Source organism: Mesoplodon bidens (assembly GCF_964165515.1).
Source record: "Mesoplodon bidens genome assembly, chromosome: 4".
NCBI classification, from domain to species: domain Eukaryota; kingdom Metazoa; phylum Chordata; class Mammalia; order Artiodactyla; family Ziphiidae; genus Mesoplodon; species Mesoplodon bidens.
Window position 1 is genome coordinate 84,602,663 of NC_138160.1, and position 18,749 is coordinate 84,621,411.

At 39.3% G+C, this 18,749-nt stretch overlaps 2 protein-coding genes across 13 annotated transcripts in view; one reads left to right on the forward strand and one right to left on the reverse strand.

The window, feature by feature from the left end:
* Positions 1-18,749, forward strand: part of PAM (peptidylglycine alpha-amidating monooxygenase) — a 303,779-nt gene that overhangs the window by 50,606 nt on the left and 234,424 nt on the right. The gene's annotated exons all lie outside the window — the stretch shown is intronic.
* LOC308615276 (60 kDa heat shock protein, mitochondrial-like) lies at positions 5,724-7,507 on the reverse strand. Its single transcript, XM_081230576.1, has one exon. The coding sequence runs from the start codon at positions 7,428-7,430 to the stop codon at positions 5,739-5,741; it is 1,692 nt and encodes a 563-aa protein (XP_081086702.1). The 5' UTR covers positions 7,431-7,507; the 3' UTR covers positions 5,724-5,738.

Here is an 18,749-nt window from a genome sequence, read left to right on the forward strand (position 1 = left end):
GTTTTATAAATACTTAAACTTGCTCCTGCTGAAATATGGAAATGCCAGGTCTGTAGACTTTACCAGTGTGAGACAATGAAACATGGCAGAAAAAGGATCATTTTGGCTTTTACTAGAAAGACAAATAAAACCAGTATCCAGAAGAATTAGAGGAAGCTGTAATAGAGAACATGGACCTGGAAATGAACATTTTGTCCAGTGAGAGGAAAGAAGCTCAAGCTGTGAGGGCTTGGTTAAATGCTTAGCCCAGTTGTCTGTGTTCGTTTAATGGCAGAGCCAGGGCTGGGACCTAGATGCCTACAGTCGAACAGGCTGGTTTTCATTTATGTGACCCCACATGCCCCAGTTAGAGTAGAGCCTTTTTTCCTAGTCAGCTTTTACTTTCTCCCAAAAAAGGAGTGATGAAACAGTATAAAAACTAGGAAAGTGTATTATTTTTCTTTTGTTGCGGTAACAAATTACTGCAAACTTGGTGAATAAAATTTGTTATCTTAGAGCTCTGTTGGTTAGAAGTCTGACACAGGTCTCAATGGACTAGAAAATCAAGGTGTCAGGGCTGTATCCCTTTCTGGAGGCTCTAGGGGAGAATCCATTTGTTTGTGTTTTCCAGCTTCTAGGGGTCACCTGCATTCCTTGGCTCATGGCCACCCTCCTTTACCTTAACAGCTAGCAAGTACAGACCGAATCCTCATGAGGCCATCTCTCTGGTTCTTCAAGGCTGGGAAGCAACCTTCATTTTAAGGCAGCGGTCCCCAACGTTTTTGGTACCAGGGACTGGTTTTGTGGAAGACAATTTTTCCATGGACCGGAGAGGGGGGATGGTTTCAGGATGATTCAAGCTCATTACATTTATTGTGCGCTTTATTTCTATCATTATTACATTGTAATATATAATGAAATAATTATACAACTCACCATAATGCAGAATCGGTGGGAGCCCTGAGCTTGTTTTAACCTGCCCCTCACTGATAGGGTTTTGATAGGAGTCTGCAAGCAATTGATTTGTTATGCTCTCTGTGTAGTCAAACCTCTGTGCTAATGATAATCTGCATTTGCAGCCGCTCCCCACCGCTAGCATCACCTCCTCAGCTCCACCGCAGATCATCAGGCATTAGATTCTCACAAGGAGCGCGCAACCTAGATCCCTTACCTGCGCAGTTCACAGTAGGGTTCACGCTCCTATGAGAATCTAATGCCGCCGCTGATCTGACAGGAGGCAGAGCTCAGGTGGTAATAACGAGCGATGGGGAGCAGCTGTAAATACAGATGAAGCTTCGCTCGCTCACCTGCAGCTCACCTCCTGCTCTGTGGCCTGGGTCCTAACAGGCCACAGACTGGTACTGTTACCGCTATGGGGGGCGGGGGGGGGTTGGGGACCCCTGTTTTAAGGGACTCATGTGATTAGATGCGGCCCACTGGATAACCTAGGATAATCAGCCCATTTTAGGACAAGATCCTCATCCTTAATCACATCTGCAAAATCCTCTGTCATGTAGGGTAACATATTCACAGGGTGGGGGGGTTAGGATGTGGACATCTTTGGGGACCATAATTCTGCCCCCCTCAGAGACTGCAAAATATATGGCTGATTATATCAACATTAAATTCACAAATCAGATATTTTTACTGATAACTATAACTTAAACTCGTGATTGCCAACAGAGACTACGAAATCTTGACCTAATTCAGTGGATGCAGTCATCCCTAAGGATATTAAAATGCCTCAAGATAATTAATGAGGGAAAATCATATTAGAAAGAAATGTTTCACCAACTCAAATGTTCAGAACTCTGAGGTAAAGATGTGAGTCTTACAAAGTGACACTATTCTCAGCTTAATATTTTTAGTGAGAGGCTCACATCAGATGAAGTTAATTAAACAAAGCTGATTTGGGATTGCGAAAATTCCATTAGCTAACTCCTATGTGGATGAGCCTGGGTTTCTTTAGAAGCCGAAGGGTAATAGCAAGGCCACTAGAGACCAAAATGTGAGATCTAGTAACCCTGAGTTTTGAATAACACTGTCGTTCATTGATCTGGCATTAAGCCATATGAGTCACAGGACTCAGCAAATGAGCCTGGTAGGTATGCCTTGCACGGTTTCCTAGGAAAGGCACAATCTGTTACCACAATCAATAATGCTAGATTGAGGCCAACAGCTGCAAAAATAGTTTCTCTTATTGTTTACATCCTGTATTTATCTTAAGTTTAAGCCAATTCATGGCACATGTATCCATCTGTACTAAGCATAAGATAATTTATATCTAATAGTAGTTTTTAAACCTTGTTTGCTAAACATGAGTGGTAAAAGATGCAGAGGAGAAAGTGCTCAGGCATATTACTTTGGGACAGGAAGCCTAAAATTACATTTTGCTGTGGTTCTCTCAAGGAAAGGAGATGGAAAGAAAACCGACTGTTTTCCTGCAAGTATTCCTTTTTAGTTTTGGAATAATTTTCTGGAGGAAGACTAAACAGTACCTTAAGGCCCTTATTTGGAAGAAAAGGGCTTGTGGAACACCATACATTTTTTTGCAAGAGGTAATCACTTTGACATTGATTCTCTTTGGTCGTAGAGAGTAAAACAACCTTAGGATTCTGTATAAAAGTGAAATCTGAATTTATGCTGTCATGGGATTTGTCAATCAAAATATTATTAAAGGAAAACTGTTATTTGACAATGAACTTAAAAATTAAAATCAGTGATTTACACAATTTGATAAATGATATAAATAAATAAAAGGCAAAATATAAATAAATAAAATCCAAACACCTTTAAACATTTTTTTAAATGTATACAGAATATTCAATTTAATACTGAATTTTCCCAGCTATGGTAAATTAGAGAGACTAGAGATGAAATCTCTCTGTTTTGTTGAAGGAAAAAAAAAAAAAAGAACCCACAGAGCAGCTGCCTTCTCTGTGATAAAAGAGACTGTTTAATCTTTAAATCATTTTGAACTGGCTCAGTTGCTTTACTGATGCTTTAACTTTGTTAAAATTATCTTTAAAGTTTATCTTTGAAGCAAATCAGAGATAAAGGAACTAATGGAGATGAGAGTTTTGAGGTTCTGAATTGTATTTGGTCAGTGGGTGGTGGATGAGATGGAAGGAGACTTCAGAATCAGAAACTTGAAAGATTGTTATGATTTCTCATTGCCTGTTTTGAAAACTAGCTCAGGGTTTTATGTCTAGGGGGATTTTCCCAGTAACAGGAGTAAAGGCAATCAGCAAGTAAGTGATGGATCTAGGAAGTTATCCTAAGTCTTTCCTGCTCCAAAGGCTTTGCAGATCACAGTAGCATAAACTCTACTCATTTTCCTCACTGACGTTGCATTCACTTGCTTTTCTTTACTTTTTTTATTGCTTTAGTTTGACTTCCATCTTTGGGTCATACTTGCAAAAAGAAAAGCAATTATTGGAATTATTTACGAAGAAAATTCTGTTATTTTAATTTGTGGAATGCCCCTATTTCTGCCAATTTCTGCTGTGGACATGAGGTTCTATAACTGGACCAATTTTTTCATTAACTCCTCTAAGATAGTCAGCTTTGGAGTGAGGATTAATGGAAATAAAGGGTATCGGTTTTGCACGCAAAATCTGTGGGCTGGGGCAAGTAGAAAGAAAGTTTGAGCAGCAGTACCTGAAAGGGCACAAAGACAAGGGGACTGATGCTTGCCGTCTTCTGCGTGGTGGTGGGATATGTTGCTGTGGCCACTGCAGCGTAGGACTAGTCAGGAGGTGGGGAGGTTTAGTAAGAACTGCGCCCCATGCCTGGTGCTTACTGTCTGTCCTAGAGGACTTTGCAAAAGGTAAGCCTGTGCTGGGGGCAGGGGGTTGGTTCCTGGGTTTTAGCCACAGCCATGCTGAGAGATAGATGCCTTTTCTCCATGAAGGGTGCAAAAGAGGGGAGGCAATGGGAGACCGTCAGGCAGCCTTCAGGATTCATAAGTATGAGAATGAGCTCACCAGCCCAAAGAATTTTATAAATTGAAACCTTCCAATAACAAATACATATCACTAATTTAGAGGAATATGACTTACCAGTTGGAATATTAGAGTATGACAGGAGGCAGGTGGCATTGTTTTCCTTATTGGCAAAGGTCAGTCTTGTCCTCTTCAATCAAAATGCAATCTCAGTAATTACTATTGAATGCCCTCACGTGCATGATGGTGCACTAAGCACAATGCAGAATTAATCAAAGGACAACGTGACCTCAAATTTCAAGGAGTTTCAGCTAAAACAGAAGAACTTATATATTAAGAATAACTTCCTTATTACTTAATAATTATTATTGTTTTATTTTCATGGTAGTTTTTGCCAAGTGGCAAATTCCAGTTTGCCCAGTTGGGATTTGATAAATTCATTTTATTTGCATTTTACTAAAAAGTAAATTTTTTCTAAAAGTGTATATGAACTGATATCTTTACTTGATGGTGGACCTATTGTTATCTTGCTAAGCTTTTTATCCCCCCACCTCTCTTCGTCCCATTTGCCTGACTTTAAAACACATATCTTTTTCTTGTGTTATAACATAGAATGTCTTTTTCTCTTTTTCATACACACCCACACATGCAGCTCACACACACTCACACACACAGAATTACTTTACAGTGAACGAGTCATGTCCTAGTCCTGCTCTTTACTCTTGTTTCCATATTCCGTTAGCCTGTCTATAATATTTATTTTAAGCAACCCAAATCCTGATTCTTCAGCCCCTACTGAGTATGAAGGATCATGCTACACAGCGAGGGCTCTGCCCCTCATTTTCTTCCACTGCAGTCCTTTGTTTGTACAGTTATCAGTGTTTCCTTGTGACGGGTAGGAGGTTGGTAAAATTAAAGGATAGAGTGGGCAGAGAGGGAAGGGACATGGTTGGTTATGGAGAGAAGATGCTGAAGTTAGAATCTGTAAGCCAGGAAAAGGAGAGCTGAAACAGAGCACTGAGATTATGTTGGGAAAGTGGAGTCTTGTTAGGTCAATAGGACCAAGTAAAGCAGCATCAACAGAATTATTTTGTGTCTTATCAGACATTTTATGGTGAGCAAAATAGATTGCCATATGTACACATAGAAACTTCTGCACTGAGTTACCAGTCTAACCGTCTCAACTAATTAAAATCTAAGTTTATAAACCTCAGAACTTTACATTTCTTTGACATCACTGCAATTATTTCACTATCCTGTCAATTCTCTGGCCATCATTTCTCAACCTAGGGGGCTAAGTTTTTGGGTTTTTTTTTTAACTTTAAACAATTTTTGTTACACAAAGGTTGTCACATAATTGGATATTGCTCTACTCTGTACACAATTATTCTTACTCTCCACAGAAAGGCTGCTTCTTAACTTCTCATCTGTTGATGGCAATCACTAAAATCCTGATTTTAACAGAATAGTAGTAAAAATGCCTCAGTGATTTAAGTTGAAAGCAGTACATTGGTGCATGGCTCTTATACTCATTTACCAGGAATGTATAAATGTCTTTATTCAAAAATACAAAATAAATTATCTGTAGGCATGGACACTGACAGCAGTAAACCATTCTATGTTGTCAACTGAAACCAGTAACTGACGGTTATAGTGATTTTCTGAAACCTCAGCCAGCCTCTTCTTCAGTCACCTCCTTCAACTGACCTCTCAAAATTATTGGTGAAGAACGCCGCCTCGCACTTCCTCTCACAGCTCATGAATGATGGTAAAGCCCTATTCTAGGAATTAGAACATGCCACCTCCCATCCCACCTCACATCCCACCCATTCCACCCATTCCAGGATCCTTCTCTTCTTTAGGAATTTCTGTGACTACAACTTCTGCTGTAGTTAACAGAGAGGCCACTCCAGCAGCATCCAGTAATGCAGTTCTTACAACCTTAGTTGGATCGATGATTCCTTTTTCCACCATATTCACAAATTCTCCAAGCATAGCATCATAACCAACTTCTGAAGAACTTTGCAAAATTTTCTCAACTATCAATGATCCTTCGACACCTGCATTCTTAGCAATGGTCATTGCAGGAATTTTGAGTGTTTTTAAAATAATTTCTATACCAATTTTTTGATCTTCATTAGCTGGAGTTATTGAATCCAAGGCTGGAAGGCACCGAAGCAGGGCACAGCCCCCTCCCAAAACAATGCCTTCTTCAACAGCAGCTCGTGTAGCATTAAGGGCATCTGTAACTCTGTCTTTCTTTTCATTCACTTCAACATCACTTGTCCCACCAACCTTTAGCACAGCAACACCATCTGAGAGTTTTGCCAGACGTTCATTCAATTTTTCCTTTTCATATTCACTAGTTGTAATATCTAACTGCTCGATGATTTCTTGAATACACTTTTCAATTTGAGCCTTATCACCTTTTCCTTTCAAGAGCATGGCATCATCTTTGGTCACAATGACCTCTCCAACTTTTCCTAAGTCATGAGGCTGAACATCTTCAAGATTTAGAGTTAGTCCTTCTTCTCCAAATACTGCACCACCAGTAGCAATAGCCATGTCTTTAAGCTGGTTCTTTCTATTGTCACCAAAACCTGGAGCTTTAACTGCTACAACCTGAAGACCAACTTTCAGCCTATTCAAAACGAGTGTACTTAGAGTTTCTCCATCAACATCTTCAGCAATTATGTCCAGGGCCTTACGGTGAGCATTGGCAATTTCAAGAGCAGGAGCAATGGACTGGACACTAGAAATTTTCTTTTGACTTAACAGAACATAGGCATCTTGGAATTCACATTTCTGACCTTTTGATGTATTAATAAAGTATGGAGAGATATACCCTCTATCAAACTTCATGCCTTCAATAATTTCTAATTCATCATTCAGTGTTTTTCCATCCTTTACTGTGATAACGCCCTTTCTTCCAACCTTTTTCATCGCATCAGAAATGATGTCGCCGATTTCTTTGTCTCCATTTGCAGAAATCGTAGCAACCTGGGCGATCTCTTCTGGGGTTGTCACAGGTTTAGACTGCTTCTTAAGTTCAGCAATTACAGCATCAACAGCTAACATCACACCTCTCCTGATTTCCACTGGATTAGCACCTTTGCTAATCTTCTCGAAGCCTTCCTTGGCAATGGAGCGTGCCAGTACAGTAGCAGTAGTGGTGCCATCCCCAGCCTCTTCGTTTGTGTTATTGGCAACATCTTGAACAAGTTTCGCACCAGTATTTTTATATTTATCTTTTAAGTCAATGGACTTCGCAACAGTCACACCATCTTTTGTCACTTTGGGACTTCCCCAACTCTGTTCAATAATCACCGTCCTTCCCTTTGGCCCCATAGTAATGGCTACATCAGCTAAAAGGTCTACACCTTGAAACATTAAGGCTCGGGCATCTGCACCAAATTTTACATCTTTGGCATAAGCCCGAGTGAGATGAGGAGCCAGTGCCCTGGACACTGGCCTAATCTGGCGAAGGACTGCGGGCAATCGAAGCATTTCTGGGGCAGTGGCACAGTTAGTGAGCAACGAGACAGGCCGTCGGCAGCGAGTGAGGGACAGAGCGCAGGTCGCACACAGCAGTCGGCGGGGGGGCTAAGTTTTTGAACTAAGTCCCTACATTCTGTTTAGAAACAACCTGTGTTTTCTAAATAAATCTTAAAGAGGAAGATGTTCTTATGCCAAGATTCAAATATATTGAACTTGGTAATTATCTAGAATTACCTTCTAACATGTTAGCTCTGTGATGATTTTTCCAGTTAGGTTGAACTGTTGTTGAAAGACTGATTGTGCAGAAACAATAGTTTGAAGTTTGTCCAGACTTAGTAGAATGTTGAAAATTTGAAGAATAACTGATTTTTCTAGTCAGTGTATTTTTCATTGTAACAACCCCGTATTGATTTGGTTTTCAATCTATGGTCTTTTGTGTTATATAGATATTTCACTAGTTAGTTATCTGCCTGAAGTTTCAATAATTGGGGTTTTTTTCATCTTTGCAGTGATGACAAAGAAATGTAGGGTTTAGTGGTTTTTAAACTTGGGATTTGCCAAAAAGAAAAAGATCATTCCTGATGAAAGCTTTCACTGAGTTACAAAGAAATTTATGCTTTGCCTCCCTGGCAGCCAGTAATTATCAGATTGCAGTTACTTTTCAGAGGTGTTTACCCTGAGTTGAAGGTTCCTCCTATTGATGATCTGAATCATGAATTAACTCTCATGGTGATCCAGTAGTTCACCTCAGCCATATAGCCTATGTAAAATTGCTGTGTTACTGCTGGACACAGATTTTTTTTTGCCCCAAAAGTAATATTGGGCTCAGAGAATTAAAGCGTTCCCTGCCTCCAGGAACCTACATTACAGTGGGAGGGATGAGAACACAAGGAATATGATGGCAGACTGATACAAATACCCCTATTTTTGTCCCCCTTCACAGCAAAACTGCTCGCGTGAAGTGCATGCATGTTCTCTGCAGTTCATTTCCTCTTAATCTCTCTGAATCCACTCCTTTTAGAGCCCAACTCTCCACCAAAACTGCTTCAGTCAGCATCACGAGTGGCTTTCAGGTCAAAACCAGGGTCAGTTCTCAGTCCTCCCTGACTGGACTTGTAGTTATTATTTGAAGCAGGTGGTCTTTCTCTACTCCTTCAAGCACTGCATCTTCTGGTTTTGATTCAACTTAGTTTGCTATTCTTTCCAGTCTGCCGGTTCTCCATCATCTTCCTGACTCTAAAAGTTGGCATATTCTAAGATGAAGTCCCTGGTCCTTCTTCTCTGTTGAAACTCACTCTCTGCGAGAGTTTGCAACTCATGCAGTTTCTTTCTTGGTTTTAAGTTCTGTAATACACTGACAGTTTCCAAATTTACATTTCTCATCTGAACCTCTCTCTTGAACTCTAGACAACATATTTCCACTTGGGATATCTAATAGGTATCTTAAATATAATGTGTCCCAAACTCCTCATGATTCCCTTGTGTCAAATCTAGTCTTTCCTATATCAGTTATCCCACAGATAATCAATGTTAACATTTTGGGATATGCCTTTCCAGGCTCACGTGGGTATGTATGTTTATTTCTAACTACCACTCATGAGATAATATTGTTTGCACTGTTTTCTTTCTCTAAATCTACCTCACCCCCTTTACTATGAACATGTTTTATACACCCTTGTATATTCTTTGGAAACCTAGCTTTTAGTAGCTACTTGGTTGTACCATCATTTACTAACTGACCTTTTTTGTGAACATTGCATTGCCTTCCATGACTTACTATTAAAATGTAAACTATGACTAGTATCCCCATTTCATTTCGTATCCTTGTTACAAAAAAGAAAGAAAAAAACACTTCATGATTCTAGTTCTGCACTATCCCAACATGGTACTTAAAAACCACAAGTAGCTGTTGAGCACTTAAACGTGGCCAGTCCAAACTAAGATGGGCCATAAAAAGTAAAATACAGATTTCAAAGACTTAGTTTGAAAAAAAATCTTATTAATAATTTTTTGTATTGATTAGTTGTTGAAATACTTTCTTTTATTGGACTAAATAAGATATACTTTAACAATGGACTTCATCTTTGTCTTTCTACTTTTTTAAATGTGACTATCAGCAAATTAAAAATTATATGTGTGGTTCACATTATATTTCTATATTTTTTTAACATCTTTTTAACATCTTTACTGGGCTGTAATTGCTTTACAATGGTGCATTAGTTTCTGCTGTATAACAAACTGAGTCAGCTATACGTATATATATATATATATATATCCCCATATCCCCTCCCCCTTGCGTCTCCCTCCCACCCTCCCTATCCCACACCTCTAGGTGGTCACAAAGCACCGAGCTGATCTCCCTGTGCTATGCAGTTGCTCCCCACTAGCTATCTGTTTTACATTTGGTAGATGTATATATGTTCATGCCAATCTCTCACTTTGTCCCAGCTTACCCTTCCCTCTCCCCGTGTCCTCAAGTCCATTGTCTATGTCTGCATCTTTATTCCTGTCCTGCCCCTAGGTTCTTCAGAACCACTTTTTTTCTTGATTCCATATATATGTGTTAGCATACAGTATTTGTTTTCTCTTTCTGACTTACTTCACTCTGTATGACAGACTGTAGGTCCATCCACCTCACTACAAATAACTCAATTTCGTTTCTTTTTTGGCTGAGTAATATTCCATTGTATATATGTGCCACATCTTCTTTATCCATTCATCTATCGATGGACACTTAGGTTGCTTCCATGTCCTGGCTATTGTAAAGAGTGCTGCAATGAACATTGTGGTACATGACTCTTTGAATTATGGTTTTCTCAGGGTATATGCCCAGTAGTGGGATTGCTGGGTCATATGGTAGTTCTATTTTTAGTTTTTTAAGGAACCTCCATACTGTTCTCCATAGTGGCTGTATCAATTTACATTCCCACCAGCAGTGCAGGAGGGTTCCGTTTTCTCCACACCCTCTCCAGCACTTATTGTTTGTAGATTTTTTGATGATGGCCATTTGGACTGGTGTGAGGTGATACCTTATTGTGGTCTTGCTTTGCATTTCTCTAATGATAGTGATGTTGAGCATCCTTTCATGTGTTTGTTGGCAATCTGTATATATTCTTTGGAGAAATGTCTATTTAGGCCATCCGCCCATTTTTGGATTGCGTTGTTTGTTTTTTTGATATTGAGCTGCATGAGCTGCTTGTATATTTTGGAGATTAATGCTTTGTCAGTTGCTTCATTTGCAAATATTTTTTCCCATTCCGAGGGTTGTCTTTTCGTCTTATTTATGGTTTCTTTTGCTGTACAAAAACTTTTAAGTTTCATTAGGTCCCATTTGTTTATTTTTGTTTTTATTTCCCATTCTCTAGGAGGTGGGACAAAAAGGATCTTGCTGTGATTTATGTCATAGAGTGTTCTGCCTATGTTTTCCTTTAAGAGTTTGATAGAGTCTGGCTTTACATTTAGGTCTTTAATCATTTTGAGTGTATTTTTGTGTATGGTGTTAGGAACTGTTCTAATTTCCGTCTTTTATATGTAGCTGTCCAACTTTGCCAGCACCACTTATTGAAGAGGCTGTCTTTTCTCCATTGTATATTCTTGCCACCTTTATCAAAGACATGGTGACCATATGTGTGTGCGTTTATCTCTGGGCTTTCTATCCTGTTACATTGATATATATTTCTGTTTTACTGCCACTGCCATACTGTCTTGATTACTGTAGCTTTGTAGTATAGTCTGAAGTCAGGGACCCTAATTCTTCCAGCTCCATTTTTCTTTCTCAAGATTGCCTTGGCTATTCAGGGTCTTTTGTGTTTCCATACAAATTGTGAAATTTTTTGTTCTAGTTCTGTGAAAAATGCCATTGGTAGTTTGATAGGGATTGCATTGAACCTGTAGATTGCTTTGGGTAGTATAGTCATTTTCACAATGTTGATTCTTCCAATCTAAGAACATGGTATCTCTCTCCATCTGTTCGTATCATCTTTAATATCTTTCATCAGTGTCTTATAGTTTTCTGCATACAGGTCTTTTGTCTCCTTAGGTGGGTTTATTCCTAGGTATTTTATTCTTTTTGTTGCAGTGGTAAATGGGAGTGTTTCCTTAATTTCTCTTTCAGATTTTTCATCATTAGTGTGTAGGAATGCAAGAGGTTTCTGTGCATTAATTTTGTATCCTGCTACTTTACCAAATTCCTTGATTAGGTCTAGTAGTTTTCTGTTAGCATCTTTAGGATTCTCTATGTATCATGTCATCTGCAAACAGTGACAGTTTTACTTCTTCTTTTCTGATTTGGATTCCTTTTATTTCTCTTTCTTCTCTTATTGCTGTGACTAAAACTTCCAAAACTGTGTTGAGTAATAGTGGTGAGTGTGGGCAACCTTGTCTTGTTCCTGATCTTAGTGGAAATGGTTTCAGTTTTTCACCATTGAGAATGATGTTGGCTGTGGGTTTGTCATATATGGCCCTTATTATGTTGAGGTAGGTTCCCTCTATGCCTACTTTCTAGAGGGTTTTTATCATAAACAGGTGTTGAATTTTGTTGAAAGCTTTTTCTGCATCTATTGAGACGATCATATGGTTTTCATTCTTCAGTTTGTTAATATGGTGTATCACGTTGATTGATTTGTGTATATTGAAGAATCCTTCCATTGCTGGGATAAACCCCACTTGGTCATAGTGTATGATCCGTTTAATGAGCGGTTGGATTCTGTTTGCTAGTATTTTGTTGAGGATTTTTGCATCTATGTTCCTCAGTGATATTGGCCTGTAGTTTTCTTTTTTTGTGACATCTTTGTCTGGTTTTGGTATCAGGGTGATGGTGTCCTCTTAGAATGAGTTTGGGAGTGTTCCTCCCTCTGCTCTATTTTGGAAGAGTTTGAGAAGGATAGGTGTTAGCTCTTCTCTAAATGTTTGATAGAATTCATCTGTGAAGCCATCTGGTCCTGTGCTTGTGTTTGTTGGAAGATTTTTAATCACAGTCTCAATTTCAGTGCTTGTGATTGGTCTGTTTATATTTTCTATTTCTTCCTGGTTCAGTCTTGGAAAGTTTTGCTTTTGTAAGAATTTGTCTATTTCTTCCAGGCTTTCCATTTTATTGGCATACAGTTGCTTGTAGTAATCTCTCATGATACTTTGTGTTTCTGCAGTGTCAGTTATTTCTCCTTTTTCATTTCTAATTCTGTTGATTTGATACTTTTCCCATTTTTTCTTGATGAGTCTGGCTAATGGTTTATCAATTTTATGTCCTCACAGAACCATCTTTTAGTTTTATTGATTTTTGCTATTGTTTCCTTCATTTCTTTTTCAAGTATTTCTGCTATTATCTTTATGATTTCTTTCCTTTTGCTAACATTGGGTTTTTTTTATTCTTCTATCTCTAAATGCTTTAGGTGTAAGTTTAGGTTGTTTGAGATTTTTCTTGTTTCTTGAGGTAGGATTGTTTTGCTATAAACTTCCCTCTTAGAACTGCTTTTGCTGCATCCCATAGATTTTGGGTCATTGTGTTTTCATTGTCATTTGTTTCTAGGTATTTTTTGATTTCCCCTTTGATTTCTTCAGTGATCTCTTGGTTATTTAGTAGTGCATTGTTTAGCCTCCTTGTGTCTGTATTTTTTACAGTTTTTTTTCCCCATAATTGATACCTAGTCTTATAGCATTGTGGTCAGAAAAGATACTTGATACCACTTCAATTTTCTTAAATTTACCGAGGCTTGATTTGTGACCCTAGGTATCATCTATCCTGGAGAATGTTCCATGAGCACTTGAGAAGAAAGTGTATTCTGTTGTTTTTGGAAAGAATGTCCTATAAATATCAATTAAGTCCATCTTGTTTAATGTGTCATTTAAAGCTTGTGTTTCCTTATTTATTTTCATTTTGGATGATTTGTTCATTGGTGAAAGTGGGGTGTTCAAGCCTCCTACTATTTTGTGTTACTGTCAATTTCCCCTTTATGGCTGTTAGCATTTGCTTTATGTATTGAGGTGCTCCTATGTTGGGTGCATAAATATTTACAATTGTTATATCTTCTTCTTGGATTGATCCCTTGATCATTATGTAGTGTCCTTCTTTGTCTCTTGTAATAGTCTTTATTTTAAAGTCTATTTTGTCTGATATGAGAATTGCTATTCCAGTTTCTTTTGATTTCCATTTGCATGGAATATCTTTTTCCATCCCCTCACTTTCAGTCTGTATGTGTCCCTTGGTCTGAAGTGGGTCTCTCGTAGACAGCATATATACGGGTCTTGTTTTTTTATCCTTTCAGCCAGTCTGCGTCTTTTGGTTGGAGCATTTAATCCATTTACATTTAAGGTAATTATTGATATGTATGTTCCTATTACCATTTTCTTAATTGTTTTGGGTTCGTTATTGTAGGTCTTTTTCTTCTCTTGTGTTTCCTGCCTAGAGAAGTTCCTTTAGGATTTCTTGTAAAGCTGGTTTGGTGGTGCTGCATTCTCTTAGCTTTTGCTTGTCTGTAAAGGTTTTAATTTCTCTGTCGAATCTGAATGAGATCCTTGCTGGGTAGAGTAATCTTGGTTGTAGGTTTTTCCCCTTTCATCACTTTAAATATGTCCTGCCACTCCCTTCTGGCTTGCAGAGTTTCTGCTGAAAGATCAGCTGTTAACCTTATGGGGATTCCCTTGTATGTTTTTTGTTGCTTTTCCTTTGCTACTTTTAATATTTTTTCTTTGCATTTAGTTTTTGATAGTTTGATTAATATGTGTCTTGGCCTGTTTCTCCTTGGATTTATCTGGTATGGGACTCTCTGTGCTTCCTGGACTTGATTAACTATTTCCTTTTCCATATTAGGGAAGTTTTCAACTATAATCTCTTCAAATATTTTCTCAGTCCCTTTCTTTTTCTCTTCTTCTGGGACCCCTATAATTTGAATGTTGGTGCATTTAATGTTGTGTCAGAGGTCTCTGAGGCTGACTTCAATTCTTTTCATTCTTTCTTCTTTATTCTGCTCTGTGGTAGTTATTTCCACTATTTTATCTTCCAGGTCACTTATCCATTCTTCTGCCTGTTATTCTGCTATTGATTCCTTCTACAGAATTTTTAATTTCTTTTTTTGTGTTGTTCATCATTGTTTGTTTGCTCTTTAGTTCTTCTAGGTCCTTGTTAAATGTTTCTTGTATTTTCTCCATTGTATTTCCAAGATTTTGGATCATCTTTGCTATCATTACTATGAATTGTTTTTCAGGTAGTTGCCTATTTCCTCTTCATTTGTTTGTTCTGGTGGGTTTTTACCTTGCTACTTCATCTGCTGTGTATTTCTCTGTCTTCTCATTTTGCTTAACTTACAGTGTTTGGGGTCTCCTTTTCACAAGCTGCAGGTTCATAGTTCTGTTGTTTTTGATGTTTGTCCCAGTGGGTAAGGTTAGTTCAGTGGGTTGTGTAGGCTTCCTGATGGAGGGGACTTGTGCCTGTTTTCTGGTTGATGAGGCTGGATGTTGTCTTTCTGGTGGGCAGGACCACATCTGATGTGGTGTTTTGGGGTGTCTGTGAACTTAGTATGATTTTAGGCAGCCTCTCTCTTAATGAGTGCAGTTGTGTTCCTGTCTTGCTAGTTGTTTGGCAGGAGGCATCTAGCACTGGAGCTTGCTGGTCATTGAGTGGAGTTGGGTCTTAACGTTGAGATGGAGATATCTCGGAGAGCTCTCGCCGAGTGATATTATGAGGGGCTGGGTGGTCCCTGGTGTAACAATGTCCTGAACTTGGCTCTCCCACCACAGAGGCTCAAGGTTGACACCTGGCCGGAGCACCAAGACCCAGTCAGCCACATGGCTCAGAAGAAAAGGGAGAAAAGAAAAAAGAAAGTAAAAGTAAATAAATGAATAAAATTATTAAAATAAAAAAAAATTTAATTATTAAAGTAAAAAAATAAAAAGGTAATTAAAATAGAAAGAATAGTGTAACCAAACCAGTAAACAAATCCACCAATGATAACAAGCATAATAACTATACTAAAAAAAGAAAACGGACAGACAGAACCCTAGGACAAAGGGTAAAAGCAAACCTATACAGACAAAATCACACAAAGAAGCATACACATAAACACTCACAAAAAGAGAAAAAGGAAAAGAACAAAATATATATATATAAGAGGAAGAGAGCAACCAAAGCAATAAACAAATCTAATGATAATAAGCTCTAAATACTAAACTAAGATAAACATAAAACTAGAAACAAATTAGATGCAGAAAGCAAACCCCAAGTCTACAGTTGCTCCCAAGGTCCACCGCCTCAGTTTTGGGATGATTTGTTGTGTACTTAAGTATTCCACAGATGCAGGGTACATCAAGTTGACTGTGGAGATTTAATCCACTGCTCCTGAGGCTGCTGGGAGAGATTTCCCTTTCTCTTCTTTGTTCACACAGCTCCTGGGGTTCAGCTTTCGTTTGGCTCCACCTCTGCATGTAGGTCGCCCTCAGGCATCTGTTCCCCAGTCAGACAGGAGTGGGTTAAAGCAGGGGTTGATTAGGGGGCTCTTGCTCACTCATGCCAGTGGGAGGGAGGGGTACGATAGTTATAGTTGGAATGTGGGGTGAACCTGCAGTGGCAGAGGTTGGCATGACGTTTCAACAGCCTGAGCCGCGCCATGTGTTCTCCTGGGGAAGTTGTCCCTGGATCACAGTACCCTTGCAGTGGCAGGCTGCACAGGCTTCTGGGTTGGGGGCGTGTGGATAGTGACCTGTGCCTTCACACAGGGTTCTTGGTGGCAGAAGCAGCAGCATTAGCATTTCACGCCCATCTCTGCGGTCTGAGCTGATAGCCACGGCTCATGCCCATCTCTGGAGCTCATTTAGGTGGTGCTCTGCCTTCTGTGGGCAAACAGGGAAGGAATACCTTCTCCTTGTGCCCCCCGAAACACTGGTCTCTTGCCTTTTAGGCAGGTCCAGACTTTTTCCTGGACTCCCTCCCGGCTAGCTGTGGCACACTAGCCCCCCTTCAGGCTGTGTTCATGCAGCCAATCCCAGTCCTCTCCCTGCGGTCTGACCTCTGAAGCCTGCACCTCAGCTCCCAGCACCCACCCGCCCCGGCAGGTGAGCAGACAAGCCTCTCAGGCTGTTGAGTGCTGGTTGGTACCGATCCTCTGTGCGGGAATCTCTCCGCTTTGCCGTCTGCACCCCTGTTGCTGCGCTCTCCTCCGCGGCTCCGAAGCTTCCTCCCTCCACCACCCGCAGTCTCCACCAGTGAAGGGACTTCCTAGTGTGTGGAAACTTTTCCTCCTTCACAGCTCCCTCCCACTGGTGCAGGTCCCATCCCTATTCTTTTGTCTCTGTTTTTTCTTTTTTCCTTTTGCCCTACCCAGGTACGTGGGGAATTTCTTGCCTTTTAGGAAGTCTGAGGTCTTCTGCCAGCATTCAGTAGGTGTTCTGTAGGCGTTGTTCCACATGTAGATGTATTTTTGATGTATTTGTGGGAAGGTGATCTCCACGTCTTACTCCTTCACCATCGTGAAGGACTCCTTCGCCATCTTAAAGGTCCTCTCAGACAATGTTGTTTTAATTGCTCAGCTCAAAACCTTGGAGTATTTGCTTGCTTGCTGCTAATTAGGATTGGCATGATTGGAGCAGCCAATGGGACTCAAACTGAATTATTTCAGTCATGTTTGCAAAGAATGTCAGAGACTACATTATACATTATTTTGGTTTTGATATTTTGTTTTCTGACTTCATATAGTCTTTAAAAACTGAAGTCTGCCATGTCCTTGCCTGTTCAAAAGCTTTCTGTACTGACATCAAGGAGCCTTACATAAAGGTGCTTTGAATGTTTGGCCAGTGTTTGTGGGTATCAGGGATAATCTCATCAATTTCTTCTGGTTGTTTAAGGATAGACTCAAATTATTAATATTACCATTGACATTCTCTCTTATTTTTGATTATTAGTGCCAGGTCTTCATTTAAAGTCATGACTATACCTTAGAGGTAGCTTGTTATGGGATTTTTCACCTAAAGCATAAGTTGTAAAGAACACTCATAAAATTTAATCAGGCTAAACTTTTAACCACTGTACAGGAAATGAAGAGATTTATGTATTGTTACCAACTGTCTGCTCCCTGAACTGTCTGATTTGATTCATCCAACAAATATTTATTGTGAATCAACTGTTTGTCAAGTGCTATTGTTACGAACAAAAATTCCTGCCTTCATGGAGTTTACGTTCTAGTGAAAGAAGACTGAGAATAAACAAATAATTAAAATATACTGATTGTTACAGGATGGTTAGCCCTAGGTAGAAAAATAATTCGGGAAGGGGTAATGAGGTGTTTGTGGTTGGGTTTGCAGTTTTAGTTTGGGTGGTCAGAGAATGACTCACTGAGAGGGTTATAATTAAACAAAGATCTAAAGGAGGTGATGGATGAAAGAGCAAGCCAAGCAGAGGGCTGCAGGAGGAGCTTCTCAGTCATAAGGAAGAGCAAGGGCACAGGCCTTGGAGCAGGAGAGTGCCAGACGTGAGTAACAACCAGGAGGTCTCTGTGTCTGGAGTGGGCTGAATGATGATGAGAGTAGCCAGAGATTTGGTCAGACAGGTAACAAGGACCAGATTGTACAAGGCCTGTAGGCCCTGAAGAGGAGAAACCACTGGGAGGTTTGAGCATGGGGGAAACACGGTCTCTTGCCTTTCGCAAGTCTCACCTTGTCTGTTCTTTTGAAACTAGACACTAGGAGCCAAGAATGGAAATGGGGAGATGAGTTGGGAGGAACTGTGATGATCTTGTCAAGAGATGATGGGAACCAGGGTAGCAATGGAAATAAGAGATCAGGTTCTGAATATATTTTGAAGGTAGAGTGGAGAGGAATTGCTGAAAGATTGGAGTATGAAAGAAGAAGAGGACTAAGAATGACAGAATTTTTTGGCCTGAACAACTGGTGGGATAGAGTATCTATATAGCAAATCATAAAGCCTTGTGTGAAATTTCCATATTGTTTTCAGTGAAATATAAAATAGTTTACTTGGGTTGATTTTTGGTAGCTTTGAGTCATTTTTTAGTTTCAAAGATTTATGAATGTCAAAGAATTTATTTTCACTTACCTGTCATTTCCCCAAATGCTTCTTTTTTACTTTTAATTTAAAATTTTCTCTTTCCCCCTGTGTAAAGAATCTATTATTTTCTGAAAATTTCATCCACTGCTGTAATGGATTATAGTTGCCTCTCTACCATTTTATCTAATTGGAATATTGGCTGCAATTATAGATCTATCATCAAATACATTTACTTGTGTGTGGGGAAGAATCTTTAACGTAACAATATAACAAAGAATATAATGTATTTTCTTCTATTCCATATTTAGTAATTTGGTCTAATAAATAATGTTATATAGAGA